Source organism: Choloepus didactylus, chromosome 5, assembly GCF_015220235.1.
Source record: "Choloepus didactylus isolate mChoDid1 chromosome 5, mChoDid1.pri, whole genome shotgun sequence".
NCBI lineage: Eukaryota > Metazoa > Chordata > Mammalia > Pilosa > Megalonychidae > Choloepus > Choloepus didactylus.
Window position 1 is genome coordinate 140,689,983 of NC_051311.1, and position 24,798 is coordinate 140,714,780.

Sequence of the window (24,798 nt, forward strand, 5' to 3'; positions counted from 1 at the left end):
TTCTGGTAAATACAGAGGCAGCAGGTAAAATGGTGAGAGGGAGCCTCTGCCACCTGGGAGGGCAGGAGGCTAGCGCTGCCAGAGATTTGCCATGGGACCCTCTTGGGCCTCAGTCACCCCAGCTGTAAGACAAATGTACCCAGAATATGACTTGGTGTCCCTTCTGGCTAGAGATCTGGAGAAAGCAGAATGGCAAAGTGATTAGGAGCTGGCCCGGGGTTTATATCCTGTCCCTGTCCTTTGCATCTGTGAGACTTTGGGCCAGTTATTTAACTTCTCTAAGCCTTAGTTTCCTCATCTGTAAATGGGGGTAATAATTATTGCTGCCTCCTATGAGGTAGCTGTTATGGAACTTAGAGGAGAAAATCCAAGTGGTCAGTAAAAGTAAGCTGTAATAGTAATAATTTATTATTACTTTATCAGGAATGGTGGCATTTTCTTTCCTAATTCCATTCTCTTGTTTGTCTTCAGTGGAATGGACTTGCCTGTCATGCCCAGCTTTGTGAGAATATGTCTGAGCCGGGCTTTTCTGGGCTGGCTCTGTGGGGTAGGTCTAGGCATTTGCTTCACTGCGTGTCCACGAGCAGACCTTTCTAAGAGGACAAAACCGAATCCCACCCACCCACATCTTCGTGCTGTGGGCCTGGGGGCTGTGGCAGGAGCAAGGTCCCTCTCACTTTGCTTTCTTTCCTTCTGACGAAGGTCTGGGAGCACCACAGTGGAGGGTGGGCCGGAGGGATAGTGCAGGAGCCCTCTCTCCCTTCAGTCTTTTCAAACGGATCAGTGTTCACGGTGCTAAATGATTTCACGTTCTCCACAAGCCATAACGAGGGCGCTTACATGGCCGTGCCTTTCTTCCAGAGGACGTGGAGGATGAGTTGATGAAGGAAGACGTCATCCTGACCCCGGCACCGTCGATGCTCAAGCTCCAAGTCGTGTCAAAGCCAATCGACCTTTCGGTAGCAAAGGCAAGTATCGACTTCAGTGGTTTTGTAGAATTCCATGCTGAAGTAGTGTAGGTGATGTGATTTTGATCTTCCTGGCCTAATCCTTCTCATTGTAATCTCTCAGTTATTGTTAAAATGGAAATTCAGGTTTTCTGTAAACCAACAACTTCTCTAATAGAAAAATGAAAAAAAAAATTAGAAATTTGGGTGTGATGTAGAAGAATAACTGAACCCATTAATTGTCCTCATTAGATGGGTTCCAGCTCCTGCGCTAGTTTCCTAAGCTAGGCTCAGGCACCATGGCTGTAAGGGAAGGACACAAGGGAGCCAAGGAATCAGGCTTTTGCTCACGGCCTCCTGGAGGGAGGGAGCAGGTTCCTGGCTTTAGCAGCCTCCTTCTCCTCCTCTGTCCTGGAATCCCTACTACCCTCAGCTGCCAGGGTGGCCTCAGCACCTTCCCTTGGCCAGTGGTTCCTGCAGGATGGAATGCTGCTCCCGCTGTCCCCCACTGACCTTTCCGCTGGGATACAGGAGGAAAATGTAAAACTCCTGGGGACATGGCTGGCCGTCTTCTCTTCTCACTTATGGAGTATTCACTTCACACATAGATCAAAGAGTGGTTTTTCCTAGAAGCATTTTCCTTGCCTTTCCTTGACTTCCCTTCCTTCTTTCTTTTGGAATCACTGAGATAATCATTTAAATGGCCTCAAACCTGGGAGTAACTGTTCTGGCTGTCAGTAGCCACCCGGCTATAATTTCTTGCAGGGGGCACTCCCATTCTGGGACGGGCCCTTGGAGGCTACTAAGGGCCACTCAGCAGTAGCTTCCCTAAAAGCAGCTGGAGAAACTGGGGCCCACAAGGAAGAAAGGGCACATGGCCCCAGGGCGAGCAGAGCCCAGATTTCTAGGCTCGTAGCCTGTGTCCTGTCAACCCCATGGAGCCTAGCTGGGAGCTGTCATTCTGTGACTTGAAAGAAACGATAGGGCTCAGCCAGAAAACTCAGGTTGCTACAGTTTCTAGGCCCTTGGGAAACTCAGTTCTAACAAATGGATGATGGTGCTCCTTGGGCCCTGACAGATGAATCCACTCTTGCCTCTTTTCTGGGTGCAGCCAGCTCAGATTTGATGACATGTAGACAAATGCTCTGTCAGAGATTTTTCTTATACTTAATGAAAAGTTCTCTGATTCCAGAAAACCATAATCTGAGTCTAGACAAGGCGTGACCCAGAGATCTCAGAATCCACCTGCTGGTCCTGGGCCTCCCTTGTGGTGTCTGAGACCCTTCAGATGTGGCATCTTGGCAGAGAGGGAGGTGGTGCTATGCAAGGAAGGACCACCCTGGGGGAGCTGGTGGGAGAGGCTCTGCTTTCCCATCTCAGCGCCTGACAGAGGGGAAGGAGGGACTGGCTGTGCTTCCGGGCTCTGGAGGGTGGTATTTGGGTTGGTGGGAGATGAATGGCGAGCTCAAAGTCCACCAGAAGTTTAGAGAAAACAGAGGTGTGAGAAAATGGAGAGGCTGCCTTGGGAGGTGGTGGAAGCCCCTCACTGGGTGGTTGAGGTGTTCAGGCAGAGTTTGTGGGGACCACTCTTGGGTGAAATTGTAGAGGGGATTCATACACATGATAGAGGGGAGCGCTAGAGCAGGGGTCGGCAAACTTTCTGCAAAAGGCCAGATAGTGTATTTTTGGCTTTGTGAGCCATAGATCTCTGTTGCAAGAACTCAACCCTACTGTTGTGTGAAAGCAACCATAGGCGGTATGTAAATGAATGGGCATGGCTGCGTTCAATGAAACTCTATCTACAAAAATAAAGGTGGCATGTCGGACTTGGCCTGTGGGCTGTAGTTTAGTGACCTTGCACTAGAGCACTGGGTCTTGAATGTGGTTGCACATTGGAATCACCTGGGGGAGCTTTAAAGAACTACTGATCCCGGAGTCTCACCCCAGGGGTTCTGATTCGGTTGGACTGGTGTGTGGCCTGAGCATGAGAATTTTTAAGCGCTCCTTAGGTGATGCTAATGGGTGGTCAAGTTTGAAAATGTCTCATCCTTTCTGTGGGGGACTAGAGGACATCTAAGGTCCGAATAAGGAACCGATAAAGATTTCAGCCTTGATCACCATAGGCTGGTTTGGTTTACAAATGTTCCAGAGGTAAGATCCTCAGGGATGAGTTTCTCTTTCCTCAAATATGAGAATGGGTTTGCAAAATAAAAAGATAATAGATCATTCTGTATAAAACAGATTGTCCTGCTATGGTGGAAACATATACACTGAAAATAGTATTGTTGCTTGTTTTAAAAAAATAACCAAGAGTAAAAAAACAACAAAAAAGAAAAAAACAACAAAAAGAGAAAAAAAAACAACAAAAAAGAAAAACAAACAAACAAACAAAATAACCAAGAAAATGCTCTCTTCTTTTTTCACAGGAAATAAAGATCCTTCTATTTGGTACAAGCTTGTCCTGTTTCAGTGAAGAATGGAAACTTCAGAGTTTTTCCTTTAATGACATAGCTTCGTTAAAATATGGCATTGTGCAGAACAAGGCAGGCTGCTTTTTGAGTTTCCCAGGGACCTTTCTGCTGGGCCCATCCTGGGTGAGGTGGGGATGGGAGTGCTGCCCAATTTGGCACAGCCTCGAGCACTACCTGGGTTGTGCAGTGCCCGCCAGCCTCACATTTGCGGAGCTGTCATTCAGTTCGGGAACTTCAAGTGTGGCTGGCAGAGCCAGGGCTGGGGAATGCAACCCTTTGCTTTGGAGACGTTCGAGGCCAGCACGTATTTTAGGGAGCACTGACTGGAAGTGATGCGTGATGCCGGGGGGTCCTCGGTGGGAGGGTGCAGGAGGAGGTGCCGAGCTGAGCAGTGGCATTGGAGAGGCCTCCTTAGGCGGAGCACTAGGAGGGTTGCAAGGATTTTGCAGAGTGAAGGAGAAGGGGTATTCTAGGTGGAGCAGGCAGCAAGAACAAGGGTGAGGCCGTGGAACATCTGGAACATCTAGGGGCCTCCAGAAAAGGCAGAGCTATCAGATGTGGGGAGCAGGTGGTGTGTGGGAAGGAGGGTGCGGTATTAGCTGGGGGATAGGCTGTGGCAGGCTTTGAATGCCATGCTGAGTTGTAAATGTGGCTTATACCCACTTCTCAAGATACGCTCATTAAGGACCAGAACATACGCTAAGGTTAGGATCAAAGAATGGCCAGATAGAACAGGGCAGCTTGGCCAGATCCCATTTCTCAAGCCTCAGGCTGCTTGCTGCCCCCCTACTCTCTGAGGAAGAGCCCCACGATCACCTGCTTCTGTCCCACGCTAGCTCAGCCAAGCTCAGCAGGTCTTGCGCCCACACTTCAAGGGTACCCACGGCCTGTGCTCTGTGAGTCTCTGTACCTGGTTGTGGGCTGTTTGTGCCACTCAGTCCCACCAGCATGGCTGATCAGGTCCCATTTGCCAGGCCTGGGCTAAGCCCTGCCATGCCTGCTGAGATGGGCTCCTCAAGGAGGAGCCCACTACAAGGTGGGCAGGGACATGGGCAGGCATGATGGGGTACCGGAGCAGCGTGCCTTGAAGAGCAAGTGAAGGCCGCTGAAGGGGCTCACTTCCAGCAGAAGTGGTTGGGGAAGGTTCCCTGGAGGAAGAGACCTGTAGCAGGGGCCTTGATGGCTGGGTAGACAGCTGACACCTTCAGCCTAAGGAAACACTCCCCCGAGGCATGGACACCTGCCGTGACACTCCTGGCTTCACCCTTGGCAGGGTGTAAAGAGTCCCTTTCCTCCGTCTGACACTGCAACCTCTTTCCTTCCTCCTTGCAATGGGTGCTGGGGCCGCTGTCACCCCCTCCCTCTGATGCGGGGTCAGCACTTTGTAGAAGTGGTGGCTGTGTCTGGTTCCGAGGGAGCCTCTCGGCGGGCCTCGTGTGCCCTGTAACCCGTGGGCGGGGGGCTGGTCATGGTGGATCTCTGCCGGGGGCCGTTCTCACTGGCAGTAATGGGTGCCATTCTCTGCAGGGTGGCCCCTGTGGGGTTCTGGCAGCCGTCCAAGCCTGCGTCCTACAGAAGCTCCTGTTTGAGGGAGACGGCAGCGCTGACTATGCTCGGTAAGTTGGCCGCTCACTCCAGCAATATCTTCTCTTCCCAAGCCTCCTTAGAAGTGTCCAGAAAAAACAAGCAAGGAAGCCTGGGTGTTCCCTGATATGTCCCGTCTTCTGAGGGTAGGGAAAGGAAAGGGAAATGACAGGGCCGGAGCTGACCCCTTATAAACAGACTTGTGCACATTTCTAAAGACAGGGAGGGTCGGGAAGTCATGTTCTCTATGGTGGCCGCTGGGATGGCATTGAAGTGAAGGCTCATCCCCCCGTGAGGTTGGACACAGCAGCTCCCTGAGTCCCTTCCACACCTAGGCCACCCTGCTGACCCTTTGACTAAGTCCAGGACCCCCTCCCTCCTGGGTTCCCTCATTTCTTCCAATATCCATAACCGCACATTCCAGCTAGCCCACAGTAAATTTCTTCCACTCGCTTTCCATTCCACACACTAAGTATTTGCACATGGGCACCTCATTCTCCTTCACCCAATAGTCATTTCTGGAACATCTTTATGCAGGCCCGAGCAATGACACAGAGAAAAATAAAATGCATTCTGTGTTCTCCAGAAACACTCTGTGGGGTGGAGGGACAGACAGAAAACCGTGTCCACCCCATGGTTGGTGCTAAGACAGCGGGATTGGCAAGGTTCTGGGGGAACATGAGGGCAGGGCTATGGGGGCCAGCAGGCACCCCTTCTTTCCTTTCCCTCCCTGTGTGCCCAGTTACTAGCTTGTATTGGGTGGCCCTCAGAGCTAGAGAACTTCAGGCACTTCTTTTTTAATCGAAATATGCACACAGAAAAGTACAAAAATCATACATGTTCTGCTTGATGAATTATTACCAAAACACACACCTGTGAAAACATCCCAGATCAAGAAAGTATTTCCAGCACCCCAGAAAAATCCTTCTGCTCCTGCTCAGCAGATTCCCTATTTTCCTCCCCAAAGTTATAATTAAACAGATTCTAAAAACACAGCTTAGTTTTGCCAGTTCCTGAAGTTGATTTAAAGGCAGTCATTCTTTGGAACAGACGTTTCAGGGCCTTTTCTTTTTTTTAAGCCTAGGCCCCATAAAGACAAGACTCGTTCCCCACTGGTTGTTTGGATCCTCAGGAGAGACACTGGTTCTCCAGATATTTAGCTAAGATAAATTTTCAAATGAAAAAGATAGCTTTTCACACTTGGCATTTTATAATTTGTCTAATAATAGTTTTGCAAAGTAGTAATCCAGGTGTTTTCTCCCAAAGTGAAAGATGCCAATGCTAAACCTTTATTTGCCCTGCAACATAACATTTCCACGGCAAGAGCTCACCTTGTCCTTGTTCTCTTGTCCCCACCCCTGGATCCATCCCTTCTCCACTGCCCAGCAGAGTGCCCGGGGGCTTGAGTTTTACCTGGTGGCAGAGATCTTGCTGTTTACTCTCCCCTGAGAAATGAGGAAGGCTCCTGACTGGGAGGGACTTGCTAAGTGAGGGACCTCTGGCTGCCCTCCAATGGTGCAGGGACATTCTCTGAGCACATACATACTGTGCACCTACCTTTTTTCCTTGCTTGGACAGAAGCTTTGCAGAGGGTTTACCATGTGCTTGTCAGGGATTGTGGGGCTGAATAGGGCAGGCTTGACTTGCTTCGTGGCATTTAGAGTCAAACAAGAGGGAGTCAGACAAAGAGGCATACATGCAGTACATGCTAAGGGATCACCCAGGCAGGAAGGGGGTCAGGGAAGGCTTCCTGGGGGAGTGACATTTCCATCTCTTTCTGAGATCTGATTCCCCCTGCCCTCCCACAAATGTTGCACATTCTTGTTTCTGCCTCAGTTTCCCCCTTCCAGCAAGTAGCCCCATAAGGTCTTGTGAGCTCAGGTGTCTGCTTAGAAGTTAATTCTTAGGCTCCTTTCATCACACAGGTGTCTGATTAGAAGTTACTTCTTTAGGGAGGCTGGCTCCTGCCTTCAACAAAGATTGTCCCTACTCCAACTGCCCCGCCACTGGTCCTCTTGTTTATGGGTCTGCTTACCTGGTCTGCCTCTGCCCGGCCGAACATACACACCATGAGAACCAGGCCCTGGCTTGGCCCTTAGCTGTGTCCCTGGCAGCCAGCCCAGTGGCTAGGCCACAGCCAGGACCCTTACAATGCTTGCTGAATGAACTCCTGGAGTGTCAAGTGAATGAGTTGTCCAGACAAACAGGGAGGTAGGTGGGAAGGGAATTCCAGTAAAGAGGACAACACATGCAAAGGCAGGCCTGGGGGCAGGGAGGGCAGGGGGAGGGGGAGGAGCTGAGGGTGGGCTGGGTGGCTGGTCCAGAGCTCGGGGTCAGTGTGGGATGTGAACAGACCTCAGGTGGCTGACTGCTCGAATCAAGCCTTGGCCTTTGCCCCATGGGAGACCTCTCCTTTGAAACTGCTTTTGAACTTTGATTTTGGACTGCTCAGCGGAAGTTGTGCATCATTTCCCAACAGTTGGGACGTAATGTCTAAGTTGGTTCCAGGAAGGGCCATTTTTCCCAGGGCACGCGGCAAGCTTGCTTTCTCAGCTCCCACCCCTGCTAAGGGGGTGCTGAGAGCTTTTCTATTCTGCAGGCATGTCCTCTGGGCAGAGCTCTGCTCTCTAGACCAGAAAGGGTAGTCCTGGCTTGGAAGGTCAGAAAGCCATCCAGCTGGGCACCTGAGGGGTCTCTGGGTAGAAAGAAACTGCACCACACCATGGGATGTGAGGCTCTCCCCCATCTCCTGTCACCTGTGCCGATGGTAACGGAGGCCCCAATGAACAGGTGCCTCATTCAAGCACTTACATGACAGACAGCTCTGCTGGGGGAGGGGGAAAGAGGAGGGGATGCACTCTTAGCCCTGGGGAAGAGGGGATTGTGGAGTGACGGGGGATCCCTGTCTGCTGGGACCGTGAGAAAGGAGTTGGGGCCAGGCTGGATCCATGGCCCTTGGAGGTAGTGTCTGTGTGTGGCTGTAGGTGTGTCTTGTTTGAGCTTGGTCCTGGAGGTAACAGGTGGGCAGAGGAAGAAGAGGGAGGAAGGAGAGCTGGCCAGCTGGGGGTTTTGTATGGGGGTGTGCCTGGTGGGGATGAGTCCGACTCGGGGATGGCGGGGACAGCTGCCTGGCTGGACAGAGGAAGTCTGTGCCGAGCGGCCAGGAGAGCCTCGGGGACTGTAGTCAGGGCCTCCTTTTCTATGAAGCCTGTAAGGATTGCATCCCATAGAGGAGGGCCCTCACCCATTTTTGCAGCCCTGCAACTTGGTGCTGGTTGTAATTCCCTCCCCTTCCTACCTTCTGCTGTCCCAGGCTGTGCACACAGAGGGGCCTGCCCTTCAGGCTGAGCCCAGCAGCTGGCTTCCTGCTCCCATGGGTGTGGAATGGCCAGGGCCCTCTGCAGAGGCTTGCTTGGGCTGCTATCCCGGGGGCAGGCCGACAGTGGGCTTTCTTCACACCCATCGGCGAGGGAGGAGCAGAGTGTAGTTCAGTCTCCAGGGTCTCTCATCCAGCCTGAGGGGACTCGGGAAGAGGTGGCTCCAAGAAGAACAAGCTGGGGGACCCAGGGGCCGTCTCCCCTGACCGCAGCAAGGACTCTACTCTTCCTATTGGTGATAGGCAGTGGGCAAGGGGCACCAGATGCCCTCCACACCCCTCTCGTCCATCTCCTTCTCACCCTGGCCTTTGCAGAGGTTGTCAACCTGTCCCAGGGGCTGGAGAGAATCTGGGAGTGCAGAGGGGATTGCAGAGGCCATGGGAGTGAGGGGCTGGTGCCTTGGCTGGGAAAAGTGTCAGAAGGTGAGCCAGCAGAGTCTGCTTTGCTGGGACCCTGCAGGTCACAGGTTGCAGAGACCAGGCCTCTGCAGTCTGGGTTTCGGGTGCAGCCTGCAGGTGCTGGTGCTGGGGTGGGAGGGGGTGAGCTCGGCCCTGCCCTCCCTGGCCTGTCCTGGTGGGGTGGTGGAGACAGCACTGGACTGGGGTTGGGAGTAGGCTGCAGCCCTGGGGGAGTGTGGACCTCACTTTCTCCCTCTGTAAACTAGGAATAGCAATCTCTGTCCTACCTAAATTGGATTCAATAAGAAAATGCAAACAAAGTCCTTGTAAGTTGTCAAGGGCTGTGCAAATGAGTGGGAGCATCTAAGGCAGCCAATCTCAGCACCGAAGGGGAAACTGAAGCCTAGAGAGGAAAAGGTGCTTGCTCAGGGTTGCACCTGTGTCACGGCAGAGCCAAGATGGCACATGACGCCCTGGCTGCCACACATACTGCTGAGCTCTGAAAGGGACACCAAGCCATGGGAGAACCGAGAGGGTGTGGGGGGGGCGGCATGTGGGACGCCGGTGCCCCAGGCGAGTCTGGAACACCCAGATGGACCCTCAGTGACCAAGCGGTGGCTGTGTGTTTTATAAAGAGACCTCCCCTTTTTTCCTATTTTGGAAAAAAAATAATAAATACAGAAGAGTCCAGAGGACCCACTGCCTACAGTTGGCAAGGGATAACACTGGTTGTCTGTGCAGGGGCCTGTCTCAGTGCTTGGCTTCTCTGGTTTCTTTGATTTATTTTTGACATTTTCATATCTAGTAACTGGGTCATTGGTGCTCCTGCATGGGCTGTGTGTGGTGGGTTGGGTTTGAGGCTTCAGCTCTCCCTTCTGACTCTGAAATTCCAGGATTTCAGAAATGATCCAGCTTAAGAAAAAAAAAAAAAATCCAAACCAAACCAAGGCCAACTCCTCTGTTCCCTTCAGGAACACCACGAGTACCTGGCTGCCACACACCTGCAGCCCTGGGCCTCTGGGTCCTGGGGAAGCCTGCAGGCCTGGGAGGGTCGAGGCCCCCTCTTCGGGCTCCCCGCCACGATGGGGAAACGGTTCTGTGAAAGCAGAAGGAGGATGTGATTGCAGCCTCCAGGGAAGTCATGCTGAAATAAAGGCTTCTTGGCAGGGCTGGTGTTTTTTCTGCAGGAGTGTCTGGCTTCATTAAGGCTAATTCCATCAGGCCACAGCCAGCCTCTCCTTGGTCAGAAAGAACAGAGCCAGACAGCAGGACTTGGTGATTTTCCACTTGAGGAGGGGCTGTGCTGGCCGTGGAAAGAGATGTTGAGCTCTCGATTCCTCTGCAGGCCTGGAGAGAGCAACAGGCAGGGAAGGTCCAGGCTCGGATCTGAGTCGGGTGGTCCCCGGGAGCCATCTGTTTTGCCCATTGCCCTTGTGAATGTGGGGAATCCGAGGCCCAGAGGAGGCGGGCCCTTGCCCAAGGCCCCTCTGGACACCGGTAACAGAGCTGGACCTGGGACCCAGGCCTCTGGCCTCCTTTCCAACCCCTCCAGTGGCTTTTGACCCTAAGATGGAGCAGAGAGAATGGATAACCCACCTCTGCTCACCTGCCAGCTTCCCCGAATCTTCTTTAGGCTCTGGCCCCACAGGCACGTCAGAGTGGACAGTGAGGCTGTTTTAGATCATTAGAGTACAACCGTCTCTGCAATCTGAAACACCTGCGTGATTAGGGTGCCTGTAGGATGCATTATTCTCCCCACACACCCTGCCATCCCTAGACAAATGTCTTCATCCTGTACTTCTTGAGCAATTTGCCTCTTAGGTTTTCCTGCCCTTAAAGAACTTCTTTTGGTTTCTTGAAGAGCAAGGCCCAGTGCCAGATTCATGAGAGGGATTTGCTAGACATGATCAAAGCAACGCAGGCTCACTATTGGCACTGAGATGTCTCCAGCAAAGGCACAGACCCAGTTGTCTGGTGAAGGGTCAGAGTCTAGGTGATTTGGGCACAACACGTCCTTCCTCCTTATTGTCATCCATAGGTAAAGGCCTCCTGCACGCGCTCACAGACCTGTGTGTCCTGGAGCGGGTTTGATGACAGAACACCAAGTTTGGAATGACTCTTAGAGGGCCTCTGACCCAGTGCCTCATTTCTGGATGGGGGAGCGAGGGCCAGCAGGGTAAGGGGCTTCCCAAGGTCCTGTGTACGGGGAACAGAACCCAGACCTCCTAACCACCTGGCTGCTGCACATTTTCCAGCTCCAAGGCATTTTCTGGAAAGTGATGTCTAAAAAGGCCAAATTGGAGAAGGCCCAGGGAGGGATGGAGAGACTGGGAGAGTTAGTAAGTAGAAGCCAATTAAAAAAATGAGGACTTTTGTATAGGAAAGTGGAGGTTAAGAGGGTCTATCAGAGCCTGTAAGATCAGGAAGGCAGGGGCAACATGTCTGGCAGTGTTGGGGTGCTGGAAATACAGGCTAAAAGCAAATGGTCATTGGTTCCAAAACCAGGTGCACAAGAGCCCAAGGCAGTTGGTTCTATTTCCTCCAAGTTCTCTTTCCTTCCTCAATGTTTAATTTTTTTTTCCCCAGTTGTTCAGACTGTGTGATCTTGCATAGATCACTCAATCTTTGTGCCTCGGTTTCCCCAGCCTGTGACGGGCATAATAACAGTACCTCCTTCAAAGATTGTGCTTTTAATGATTAAATAAAATAATGCATGCAAAGTGCTTATAACACTGCCTGGCACATGATAAGTACTCAATATATGTTGGCTTTTTAAATCTTATTTGTTTCTACACCAAGAAGCTTTCAACTGATGGTTATCTGCTCCAGTAAGTTAGTGTAGAACACAATGAGTGTTTGAAAGGTGAGCCCTTAGTTTTGAATCTGGGGTTTTTTCAGTCTTGGAGTCCTAGGCAGCGTATACAGACAGGGCAGGAGCTTTCATGACTCCCAACCATGTTAGGGATTTTAACCAGGGAGTAACCTGGTCACGCCTGTGTTGTAGGATGAGCTCCTGGTGAAGGACTGTGTGGAGTTGGGGACTGGAGCCAGGGCAAGAGGAAGCAGAAGCGCTTGCTGGTCCAGCACTGGCCGTAACAGTGCCCTGGACCCTGCATACTGGTCCAGGACAGGGGCAGGGAAGAGCGTGCATGTGAGACACTCGGGATGTGCAATTCCCGGGCGTGGGCAGGGCCTGGAACACGAGCTGTGGGAGAAGACAGGGTCCACATTCGTGGGTTCGGATCCAAAGAGATAAATGCCCGATCCTTCCTCGTTTGACAGGTTCCTCTTTACAGACCCTGTTAGTCCTTAGTGTGACCTCTCCTGAAACTCAGAACAATTTTCTCAGCTTTGTTTTCATATTGAACCATGACCTTGGCCAGTGCTTCCAGTGGCTCCGGCAGCCCGGCTGGGCGATGGCGTGGTAACCATTTCCTCAGAGGAACATGATGAGCTTCCGGACACGGAAGAAATGTCAGGCAGTCTGGCGTTTTATTTTTTCAAGTGCCCGAGGGCTTGTTGTTTGTCTCATTAGCTCTGAAGGATTTCCCAGTGTCAAGGACTTGGTGTCACTTTCACATCAGCCCACGTGGGGACTAGATGTTTTCATAAAGACAATAATAATAATAATAGTCACCACTTATTGACCGTTCACCTCTGCCAGGCACTGGGTCATGAACTTCACAAACATCACCGTGTTTCAAGAGCACAGAGCTCTACGGCAGGTGCTCTCTTTATTGCAGTGGACGGATGGGAAGCCAAGGGAGTGCTGTGTTAGATGGCCTGGATGGAGGTCCCTGACCTTGCCTCCCAGGACTGGGCACTGGCTGCAGGCTCCCACCATGGGGACGGGGTCTTCTTACTCCCCCATGGCCCAGCCTGGAGCTTGGGTATTATCTGGTGACTGGAAACATGGAAACACCCCTCTGTAATCCTTTGAGCCCCCCACAGTCTTCACCAAGTCTCTTTTGCTAGTTAGAAAGAGAAACCCATTCAAGCTTGCTTTTGTAAGAATTTAGAAAAAGTGACAGAATCCATAGGTGAGAAGTATAGCTTTACGGACCCCTGGAAATGTGAAATTGAAAGAAAAGTCTATGTTTGGCCGTTTACCCTTCTTCCCTGTTCTTCACTTCAAGCACCAGGGGCCTCTTAATTACCACTTTTATCTTAAGAGATCTGTCTGCCTTCTTGCATACTGCTGCCCGCCCGAACTTCGTGAACTCCTTGACTCCTGGGATTGTGTGATGCCACTCTCTGTAGTTCTGTTTGGACCCCTTTGTGCTTCCTCTGTGTTGACCTGGGTTCTTTTCCTCTGCCTGCCCTGATACATTAGCTCTCTGTAGAGTTCCATACTTGGCCGCCTTCTCTGCCCCTCCTGGGAAATCTTAGCCACACGAAGCGCGGAGGGCTCCTTACGTGCTGATGATGCGCAGACCTGTCCCCAGCCCTGACCGCTCCTGGGCTTTAGATGTGTTCGACGTCTTCGCCTGGGGTCCCCCACACACCTCAGGCTCGGGACGTCTGAGATGGAAAACTCAGCATCTTCCACCTGCAGCTGCCTCCCCTGTGTTCCTTATTTCTGTGGGCGGCACCACCATCCACCCACTGGAAACACGGAGGTCATCCTTGAATCTTTCCTCCCCCAAGTGCCCATGCCCTGAGTTTAAGTCCCTGGCAGGTCAGGTTGCTTGCCCCTCAGCATGGCGGTCTCACTTCCTAGTGGCTGGTGGGAGGGAAAAGCACCTGCCTGGCTGAGCTGTTGTCTCCAGGGTCCTGGGTGGCTGGACTGGCCATGGCCAGGCCATGATATGCATTTGCCCAAAATAGCCTTCCTGGGGTTTACACACACCTCTGGACCCTGCCAAGCCTCAAGAGCCCCGGTGGCTCACAAGGGTGGCCTCCTCTGCCTCCTGCTCCTCTAGCCCCACCACAGTGTCCCTCCTCTAAGGGCTTCCCTTGCCTTATCTGAGGAGGCCCCCCCGTCCCAGACTTTCACCATGGAATCCCTGTGCAGAGGAGAGGACAGGCATCTGCTGGCAGGGCGCACTTCCCCTGGCTTGTGTCTCCATCAGCATAAACTCTTTCCCTTTTTTGTCCTCAGGCAGCTGCAGCCTTCAAACGTCCACAGGACCCGCTGCCTTGCCTTGGCCATCGCAGACATTCTGTGGCGGGCTGGGGGCCAAGAGAGAGCTGTGGTCACGCTGTAAGTGGTTCCAAGGGCTGTCGTGCCAGTCCTCGTCCTTGGGTTGGCAGAACTGCCGGCCGGCTGTGCCATGTCCTGTACTTGGGGAACTTGCCCTTTGCCATGGGCTGTCCAGGCTGAGAACGTGTTGGCACAATCCTGGCTCCTACTTGGAGCCTAGGGCTGAGAAGAGCCCAGCAAGTGGGCTGGCCTGGGGGGCCGCCTGGACTCTGCACCCAGCCACTGACCCTGCCCTGGGCTCCCAGTTCCTACCTCAGGGTGGGGGTGGGCGTCCGTGCACCGCCTGCCTCCCTGGGGTGCTATGGAGTAACCGGTCTGAGCAACGTCTGACCCTACAGCCCAGTTCCCCCTCTCCTCCTCTCATCCTGAGGCTGCAGGGAAACAGCCCCCAAGGTTGACCAGTTGCCACATTGCCTATTTGCACTGCTTTTGCTAGTTTCCAAAGCACGCTCCCACTTGCTCTCCTGTGTGGCTCCCCATTATGTCGAGAGGAGACCCAGAGGAGGTGCATCCAGACCGCTGGATTCCACCACCCTGACTCAAGGCCGTTTTTTCCCTGCTATCTCCCTCCTTTCTGGGAGGATGTCATCCTCACACCATCCATGGGCATAGTTTGCCAGCCCTGCGGCCTAGCCCTCAGCATAGAGGCATCACCTTATCCCAGCTGCTTGGCAACTTTTGGGGCCAAGGACCACAGTCTGGTGGGACCTAGTGGTCAGTATGGCATAGTGGATATGAGAAGGGATGCTAGAATCAGGCTCTCAATGCTGTTATTTTCTGCCTGTGTGACCTGAGGTGATTTACTTAACCTCTCTGTGCCTCATCTGTTTATTCATCCAGTAAATGGAGATAATTATTGCTTAAGGTTGTTGTGAGAATTAAATGAACCAATATAAATACATTATATATAATATATAGTAATAATAATAAAATTGAAGTGCTTAGGAGAGTGTCTGGCACATAATAAACCCCATGTAAGCGTTAGGTGCTATCATCGTCATCATTACCATTACCATTAGGAACTTCTCTTCGTCTCACTCACTCCAGTTATTTTATTAACCCTGGCCCTTAGGACTGGCTTGGCAGCTGAGATGGGTAAGAGTTCGGCTTCTATTTTATAGATTGGGAAATAGAAGCCCAGAGAGGGGTGGTGACTCCTTCAAGGCCACACAGCAGGCTTGTGGCCCCAAACCAAACCTACTTCTGGTCCGTGCCTGTGTGGGCTGCACACCGTGGGTGCTGGGTAAACAGATGCTGAGCGGGGTGGGGGGTATGGCCCGAGAGAAGACAGAGGCTGGAATTCCTCCCGTCCCTCAACACCAAGGGCAAGTCAGCATTCCTTAGTCTGGAAATAAACTTGTCAGTCGCGGGTGAGACTTGAGCTTCCTCCTGCCAGGGCTTTTGGGCTTGGTCACTCCAAGCTCTGCCTCTGCTGTCTTTTTTCCACTACTCTTTAAAAAATTTTTTATATTCTGCTAGTGGGGTTCTCTGGATCCCAACCCGTTGGGTAAGTTCAAAGAGACGAAAAGCGAGAACACCTTGGCTACCTTCTTTTCTCCAGGGCCACCTTTTTATATGTCCTCATTTCACATGTGGTTTCTCCTGGCTGAAGGGTGTGTCTCCTCTCCACGGAAGGACTCAGGATCTCTTTTTCCTTTTTAGGGCTTCGGGGACACAGCAGTTCAGTCCAACGGGGAAATACAAAGCAGATGGAGTCTTAGAAACAGTACGACTTTCTGGAAAATTATCACGCAAGCTTTGGCTTGGTTTGGGGACAGTCTCCTTGCTTATAAGTAAATCCTTCCTCCACTGGGGATGGGCCAGCCCTGCCTGCAGCCCAGGCCCGTGGAATCCTCCAGCTGGGGTGGGGGCAGGGGCAGAGGTGGGCGGCTTTGGGGCTGGGCTCTGGGCTGTGTGGCCAAGATGCTGAACTGGTCTGCATCACCTCAAGGTTTTACAGAAGTTCCACTGGCAGTCTGCCCCGAACTTCTTCTGGTTAAACTCCAGCCTTCTCTGTGCCCCTCTTGATATTCCTTTAGCATACTCTGGGATTATTATGGGAGGATAATGGGGTGGTGATGGGAGAGAGTTTAGAAAGCAGGGAAGAAATGCACAGGCTGGTGCACCGGCCACATCAGACTTAGCCCTGTGGCAGATTTGCCAAAGGCCAACTTTTCTAAGACAAAGTGAGGGAAAAAGAGAAGTATGAAAATGCAAAAAAAGGTGAAATTTTTCACCAGTCAGCCTTCTCTTCACTAAGGGTTTTTGTTTTGACTAGTGTGTTTTATGGACCTAGGTTGGGGCACATGAGCCTCACTTTATTGAATGTTTTCTCTAAAATTTTTTGTGTTTTTTTGCCTTATCTGCCTGGAAAAGCCAAGGAGGCCCGGAACCCCTGTTTCCTTTGGTGTTAAACTCGGGGCACTTCCTGATGGAGCTTTGACCCCGGCCTGGCCCTTCTGGTTGGGATGTGACACCCCCTCCCCACCCCCACTCTACCCACCCGTGGAGATATCAGATGTCAGAGCCCAGTCCACCCCTGTTGGGGTCGTGCATGGTGCTGGATCCTCTGTTTAGTCCCACGAAGTCTCGTATCCCGGGGTCTCTAAATGTAGGCCCAGAGCTGCTGCAGGGCAGACAACCACAGGAAGTCCAGCCGGGCAGGGCCAGACTTTCAACAGCACACAGGTGTGGGTGTGTCCCTCTGTCCTCAGCCCTGGGGAATGATGTCCTCTGCCTGCAGGGAGACTCCCAAGTGGGGTTTTGTAGCTGCTAAAGCCAGAAGTTAATCCAGGCTGGGTGCTGTCGATGGGGCTTGGGTGGTTCAACGGTGTGTTTGTTTCTTCTCAGCTCATACTCCACAGCTTAACCTGCTATGAGGAGCTGGTGACTTTTCTCCAACAAAGCATTCATCAGGTATGAAAAATGGCTTCCTTCTGTAGGATATACAACTTAAGCCTTCTTCCATCCTGGGCGGTGAGGAGGCTGGGAAGGCTCTGGTGCTGGCTCCTGGCAGAGTAGCTGAGAGCAGTGGGGTGATTTGGGCTGGAGAGGAGTGGACTTCGGGGCCAGGGGCTCTAATCTCTGCCATTGCATCTTCAAGGGTGGTTCTGGACACAAGGTTCAGGGAACAGCCACAATTGGGGCTGAAGAAAGCAGAGTGGGATGTTTGGGGGCTGGAATAAGGGGAAGCAGCTATGCCCTCGACTACTAGGAGATATCTCTCTGTCTGAGGAGAAGCTGCCACCTCTGGACGTAATGAACTCTGTGTCACTGGAGGGAAAGTGTGAGAAAGTGAACCCTTGGGCTGGGATGGAAGTCTGGGGAGTGTTGATGGAGACTCTACCCAGGATGGGGCAGTGCTTGGTGGCTCAGGGAGGGCCCAGGCCACTGGAGGAGATGGGGGTACCTAGTGCTGGCTGTGAGATGGGTGGAAGGCAGCCGGGGCCTGAGAGCAGCACAGTCAAAGGCTGTGGGAATTCAGAGTAGGGCTGTAGTGCCACTGGTGCTTTGGAAATGGGAGTTCCATGTTGCAGGGGTAAAGACCATGGCCTCTGGAGCTGGCTGGCCTGGGTGTGGATCTGGGTTAGACCCCTGCCTAGCTCTGTGACCTCGGGCAACTTGTGTAATCTTTCTGTACCTCAGTTTCCTCATCCACAAAATGTGAACGATAACCAAGGCTGCCTCATAGCGTTGTGCAAAGTGCCTGGGACAACCTTGCTTTGCTTGCTGTTCTCAGTAATGTTGGCTTTGTTGTTGATGCTACAGTCACCATTATGTGTATTATTTATGGGCAATCATGAAAGACAGGTTAGGTGTAGACATGCAGATGAAAGGGAAAGTGGAACAGAGGGGGCAGCCTGAGCCAGGCCAGGGGCCGGGATGACCTCTGAGGTCCTTGTCATCCAAGGCTTCGTCATCCTGTGCGTCGGGTGGAAGGAGAGAAGAGTGTTACGCCGTTCTCTCCTGTGCATGAGCACACTGTCTGTTCCTCCTCTCTGCCTTTCCTTCCACATTCTGGATCATGGGGTCTGCCTTCCTAGGCTCCAAGGAAGGCCTTAGGGGGTTTGGTGGGGAGCCTGGAGCATGGGATCTTGCCTGATGTGGGACCAGGCCTAAAGCTCCTGCTGTCCAGGTACCCGCCCCCAGCACATTTCCCCAGAGACTCAGGGTCCTGTTCTAGCCCAAGGGCTTGGGCACAGTTGGGCCGACAGCACCAGGGCAGGGCGTTGGGCCTCGGGTCTGTGGGGCCAGGGGAGGAGGTGTGAGGTCACTGGAGGTGCTGACCCGGCTGAAGTCCTCTCACCCCAGAGCAAGAGCCACGGCCCAGGGCTCAGCCCAGGGCGCAGCCTCAGGCCCTCCACAAGTGCAGGTCAGGATGACTTCTTCCTGGCCTGGCTGTTCTGTCCAGCCTGTCAGGGAGGTGTGAGGAAGGGGCTCTGGTGTGTGGGGAGGGCCCTGGCCTAGGTGTTGGAGCCCTGGGCAGGGCTGTCCCTTGGTCCCTGTCCCTGGCTCTCCCCTGGCTCTTCTCTGGAATAACCCGATGGGCCACCTGTGATGCTGCGTGTCTGCCACCTGACCAGGTGCGGTGAGCATCCCTGGGGCAGGGCCCAGCGACCTCCTCTGGCTCTGTGCCCCAGTCACATGTGGCCTGGGAAAGTCACTGGGCCTCCTCTGTAAAACCGGATGTGGAGCAGTGGTAACTTTCAACTTGTTCTGTGGTTCTTCACAAAGAACTGTAAACACGTGGGAAAGAGTGTTTTCCAATCAAGTACAAGGCCATAGAAATAAATGGAAAGGAAAGCTAATATTAAATACATCCAGATTCTTGGGATGACACAGTGATCCATCTGAGAGACGAGCAGCGCCTGTGTTCACACTGTCAGGGCGAAGCAGAGCGTGGCCAGGAAAGAGACGTGACTCATGGGGTGTCGGGGGGCAAAGGGAGCCCGGTGGTGATGGCTCAAACCACTCGCGGTTGAGGCCGTGGGTCCACCACTGATGGGCCCGGGGTGGCCCTCAGAACCGAGGTCTTCAGCATTGGCCTATAAGATGGGGGCCCCCTCTTCCACCTGGCTTGTACCCCAGGGTTTTGATGAAGCCCAAGCAAGGCAGTCACTGTGCAAGTGGCCCAGAGAAGGGGGCTTGCTCCAGGGCCAGAAGACTTCTCCTTTCGGAAATGGCTTGGGCTTGCAGGGATCGCCCCTCTTGGCTGAGCTCTGGTCCCTATGTAGAGGTGGTCGGTACTTGGTCTCCGAGCTCTGGCAGTGGCACTTTCCCCCTGCAGTTCAGTTTTTGTTTCTGCTGGAAGCGGCAGAGCTGCCTCAGCACTACCCTAACTGAATTCATTTTTCATGGCCTGGACCTAAGAGGGCTTCCTCGTGCCAAGCCTGGAAATGAATGCTGAACCCTCTTTGCCCCAAATAAATAGCCTCCTCGCTAGGATTTCATTACAGCTCACCCTCGGGGCAAGTATTTGGCTGGCCCCATGTGCGCCGGGGTGATGCCCCAGCCCCTCTCCCCGATTGGGCTTGGGTCTCTCCGGGGGCCTCCAAGCAGTGTGGGAAGAATGGCACCTTTTCCCCAAGTGGCACCAGACATTTTTGCTGGAACTTAACTGTGGTTTCCGGCCCGATTGCCTACCTGAGCTCGTATTTCAATGCAGGCAGCTAGCCCTGTGGCCTTCCATGTTTTGGCAGCTTGAATTTTAATTGAAATTTAATTAATGTTTTTAAGGCAAAATGGAATGTTGGTGCTATTCCATTGTGTCCGGCAAAGGCAGGAAGCCCCAAGCAGGGGTCCTTTCCCAACCTCCAGTCCACAAGGATGGGCATATCCAGGGTTCAGGGCACGGTCTCCTTGAAGGTGCCCCAAGGACAGTGGAAAAGGCTGACGTGGTAGTAATGAGAATCTTTCACACTTACAAAGAGAGTTGGGGCTTATAGCGGGCTTCTGTGTCCATTGTTTCATCGCAGTCCTGCAAGTAAATAGGCATTGCAGGCATGGCAGAAGGGGAAACAGACCAAGGAAGCTGCTGTGGCTTCCCGAAGACAATGTGTGAGGCCACGGTGGGGTAGATAGGCATTACAGAAGGGGAAATGGAGACTAAGAGAGCTTCGTAACTTCCCCAAGGTGAGATGCATATCCAGGATTTCCCCAGGATGGAATGCAAGTCCTTGCCGGAGGTAGGTGGGCATTATAGAAAGGGAAACTGAGTCTAACAAAGCTTTGTGACTTCCCCAAGGCAATGTGCACATGTAACAGAGCCATGACAAGGGTGCTGGTGGCCCAAGTCCTCCCAGGCCCATGTCCCCCTTGGTGTGGACATCAGCATCACTCTGAAGTTGTTGGAACAATTCCACAGACATTGTCTCATAGAATGTCCACAATAACACAAGGGTATGTGCAAGGTGGATATTCAGTGTTCTCGTTTTGCAAATGGGGAAATTGAGGACAACAGATGCAAAGTGATTGTGCTGAGATCACAGAATCAAGATGAGTTGATTTAAGATTATTTATTCATTCATTCTACTTCTACTTCCAAAAAAGATTTGAAGTTGCTTATATATGAAAAAAGAGAAATAAAAAAAGATATATTCAGTGTTCTACTGTGCTCCAGCCACAGTAAACTTGCCCTTTCTTGCCTTTGGACCTTTGCACATGCTTTTCTTCTTGCCTGCTTTTCCCTTGGGTTTCTGTTTAGATATCACTTCCTCCAGAAAGCCTTCCTTGACAGTCCTCCCCTCTCTGAATCTTAAGTCTGTATTAAAGGCCTTCCTGTGTGTTTCCAGAGAACCCCACGTTTCCCATCAGAGCAGAGCCCCTTCCCCACTCTTTTAAAATTGCTTATTTTTCTTTCTTCCCTGAGAGGCAGATCTGTGTCTACTTTTTCACAAGTATAGTCTTAGCAGGGAGCATCTACTTGGCACAGAAAATGCACTCATTTTTTTTTAAATGACTGATGACTAAGAAACTATTGAATCTCTGAATGAAAATAAAGCCTATATTTTGAGGGAAAGAAAAGGGAATTTTGTTAGAAGTTTGAGCTGACATGGTTACCACAATTGAGCACCCTATTTGGCTCTGAGCTTCCTGGCAGCCAAAGTAAAAATGGAAACATGATACAGTATATAATTCTCATTATAGTATACTATTATACCTGGAAGGAAAAAAAATTTCCTGGTTCTAAGTCCAAAAAGAAACTGATCACACAGATCCTTGCATGAGGCACACTGACTGCTATTGTAACCACAGCATCTTCAACCACAGTTCACAAGAGAAGTGGTATCATTCCCGAAATGTGATGAGTAAGGCCTTCACACTGATATGCAGCCGGGAGAAGGCATTTCTCTGGGGGCTCAAAAATGACATGGTCCATTCCAGTAGGCTGCAGCCCGCTGGGCTTACTGGACAGGTGAGCAGGAACCAGCATAATACAGCTATTCACAGGTGCCAGGCCCTGCTCTAATGTGTTACAAGGACAAAGTCATGTAGTCATCACAGAAACCTAGCTACTGTTATTATTCTTCCCTTACAGTTCAGAAAACTGAGGACAGAGCAGTTAAGAAACACGTCTGTGGTCCTGTAGCTGGTAGTGGCAGAGCCAGGATTTAAACCCAGGGAGTCAGGCTCCAGAATTTGTGTGCTGAACCAGGGCTGGGACTGGGATTCAGGGGGTGGGGAGGCAGTGAGGTGCTCGCCTTGGATGCAAAGTTTGAGGGGGTGCCACAAAACTCAGTAATCTAGGTAAGTAATATTTTAATGAGATATTTAAAAAAATCAAAATGCCCCCCTAAGAAACTATGATGAGCAAATGTAAAAATTTTTGTAATTTCTGGATCTGACCCTGCACTTGCATGGCTCACCTCGCTTGCCCCACCCTGACCTCGAGTCTGTTCCGAATCTGCTCTCTGTTTCTCTCTGCACTGAGCCGGCTCTTCAGAGTAAAGGCTCTGGAGTCAGGTGGACCCCTGGAATCCCACTGTTCTGCTTCTATACTGTGCGACCCTTGGGCAAGTTGCTTGGCTTCTGAGCCTCAGTTTCCTTATGTGGTAGAGGGCAACGATTATAGTACTTACAGGTCTGTAATGAGCATTAAATGTGATAATGCACGTAAGACACCAGCACAGTAACCGAGGCTGCCACGACTGCTGCTGTACCTTTAGCCTGGAGGACTTGGAGTTCGTCGATGTGCTTTGTGGGGGCCACTGTGTTACCCCTGCTGCTGCCCCCATTGCCACCAAGGCCAGAGACTTTCCTTTCCTTGGGGGGGGGGTCTGCTTCAGTCCTGGGGTCCCCTGGCAACCTCCGGGGCCCGGCTGAAGGCAGGCTGGCTCAGGGCTGGGCTGCTCCCTGGGGCGTGGCCCACGGCGGGGTCTGGGTCTGAGAGGAGGGAGGTGCAGACTTGATGGGCTCATTCCTTTCTTTCCCTCCCAGTTCGAAGTGGGCCCTTACGGATGCATCCTGCTCACCCTGTCTGCCATCCTGTCCAGGTCTGCGGAGCTGTGAGTATCTCCCTCCCTCCGAGAAGTGCACAGGACGGAAATGCCACGGGCTGGGGGCTTGCCTGCCTTGTTCACTGCTGCTTCCCCAGAGCCCAGGGCAGTGCTTGGTGCAAAGTGGGTGCTTAGTCAGCGTTTGACGAAAGGATGAAGGACGCAAAGGACGAAGGACGCACCGGAGCCTGGAAAGTGTGCGGTTTCATTCTGCATTCCCACATGTTCAGGACTGCCCTCTCCGTGGTCCCTCCACGTGTGCTAGGGAGTGTACAGACACCCCCACCTTAAAAGAGCAGGTGCACACTGGGCACAAATGTGAGGACCCTGAGCACATGGGAAAGGGAGGACTCACTGTCAGCCGGGGCAGTCCTGGAGGCCGCATGGAGGAGGCGAGCGAGCGTCCAGGGCCAGCTTCTGAGGGGATGAGGTGGGTGGGTGCCAGGAGAGGTGGGAAGGCTGCTTGTGCCCGAGTCCTCCTGCTTGGCCCCCGGTAGCAGGGCGCCCAACAGGCAACAGCGACTCAGAGCATCCTTGTCAGATGCAGCCTCCTTGGCTGGCCCCAGTGCCTGGCGTTGGTCCCTTGCAGTCACTTCCCAGGAGCTTTCTAGGCCTCTTATCTGCATCTGCGCCTGGGTGTTATGTTACCAGGGAGGGAAGCAGATGAATAGCACTTTAATAGTTTTGCAAAGTACCTTTGACTGTCCCATTCACTTCCAAGCAGAGGCAGACCCTGGAGGCCATGGGGCCTTGGGGAATGGATTTTAATTTTGGAGGATGCTTGGTCAGGGAAGATTGGGGAATAACCCTAAACAGGTGGGTCCTGGGAAGTGGGGAGGCAGAATGAGCAGCTGGGGAGTCCCAGCTGAAGAAGGTGACATCCTGGGCCTCTGCCGTGGGCGGGGGGAGGATGACGTGGGGCTCCACGGCTCGTGCCGCCTGCTGGTCTGCCTGCTGCTTGCCGCCACTGACCTTATGAAATGCGTGTGTGTGCACAGCATTTTCTAGCAGAGTTTTTCTTCTAATCCTGCCATAATGATATGATTCATTCCTGGCCTGGGCTCACGTGCATGGAGACCATAAGCCGCAACGCCTGCTCCCCAGGCCTGGGTTTGCTAATCCCTGGGCTGACGGGGTTGGGCAGGGGGCCCCTGGGTGAATGCAGAGACCCCTTTGCTGACTGGGGGGAGGCTGAGCTCTCAGGCAGGGCTGGGTCCTTTGAGGAAGCCACACTGTGTGAACCCCTTGGCCTCAGCTTCCCCATCTGTACAGGCGGCCCCTTTGGATTGGGGGTCTAGGACGCTATGCTTTGGGGGTCTCTCTATTCGGGTGGTCCCTGGGGTGGCTGCCATAGACCCCTGCCCTCCAGCCTCAGAGCCCATCACCCTGTTTACACGTGTGAGGGCCTTCAGGGCCCAACGTCCAGCTACTCTTCAGGTTGTCCATGCTGGGGTTGCTTCTGCCCCCTCCCCTGCCCCATTCACCCAAGCCAGGCAGGAGTCACCCCCTCTCCCTGAGGCTGCGGCGCCTGTGGGCACTGGTGTGGGGAAGGCTCCTGGCTGGATCTGCACAACCTCATGCTAATTGGCCTGAAATTACAGCCCTGCCATGCCCCTCCCCTTCTGCCACCAAACACACACCCATGCACATGCACCTGTAGGGTCCAGCTGGAGTCACCTCTCTCCTTCTTCCCCCGGAAGGAGAGGGTATGTCCTAAGTACCTTTCCCAGTCCTGGAGGCAGATGGTTTGCAGGCCGTCACAGCCCAAGAGGGCTTTTGTAGCCAAAGGACTAAAGAAAGCACCAGACATGTTCTGAGCTTTTATTATGGGGCTTACCTGCAGGGTGGAAGTCAAGTCACGCTGCCCTGAATTCAGGAGCTGCTCTGAATGGCGGCGGTTTCAGAGCTCAATGTGAAGATACTCCACCCTTTGGGGGTGGGTGGGGCTGAATAAGCTGGTTATAAGGGCTTGATGGTCTGATGGGTGTGAGAGCATAAGGCAGGAGTGGGGGTCTTGCAATGTAGAGAGGGTTTGATTGTAATCAATAAGGAGGAGGGGGGATTATAGATTATCTTGTAGATAACAGTATCTCAGGGAGTCTCAGGGAGGAGGTAGTTTTGGGTGTAAATTACATTAAGCACCTGATATTACAAGGAGAATAGGTCAGATTTTAACTGACCTATTAAGGTCACACAAACTGATGTGTGCAGTCTTCAAGGCCCTTGGGGAAGGCCCTGGGCTCGGGGTTCCCACTCAGGCCTCCCACTAGCACCCAGGGCAGCCTTGGGGAGCCTGGACCTCCATCTTCCAAGAGGATCTGCA

The 24,798-nt window shown here is 52.6% G+C and overlaps 1 protein-coding gene across 1 annotated transcript in view; it reads left to right on the forward strand.

Annotated features, from left to right (window-relative positions):
* The window catches only part of MINDY4 (MINDY lysine 48 deubiquitinase 4), a 135,519-nt gene that overhangs the window by 76,971 nt on the left and 33,750 nt on the right, over positions 1-24,798 (forward strand). Inside the window, exons 7-13 of the mRNA XM_037837002.1 lie at positions 862-968; positions 3,374-3,490; positions 4,946-5,034; positions 13,879-13,980; positions 15,643-15,706; positions 16,831-16,896; positions 22,417-22,484. Coding sequence (XP_037692930.1) covers positions 862-968; positions 3,374-3,490; positions 4,946-5,034; positions 13,879-13,980; positions 15,643-15,706; positions 16,831-16,896; positions 22,417-22,484 — 613 coding nt within the window. The remainder of the gene's footprint in view (positions 1-861; positions 969-3,373; positions 3,491-4,945; positions 5,035-13,878; positions 13,981-15,642; positions 15,707-16,830; positions 16,897-22,416; positions 22,485-24,798) is intronic.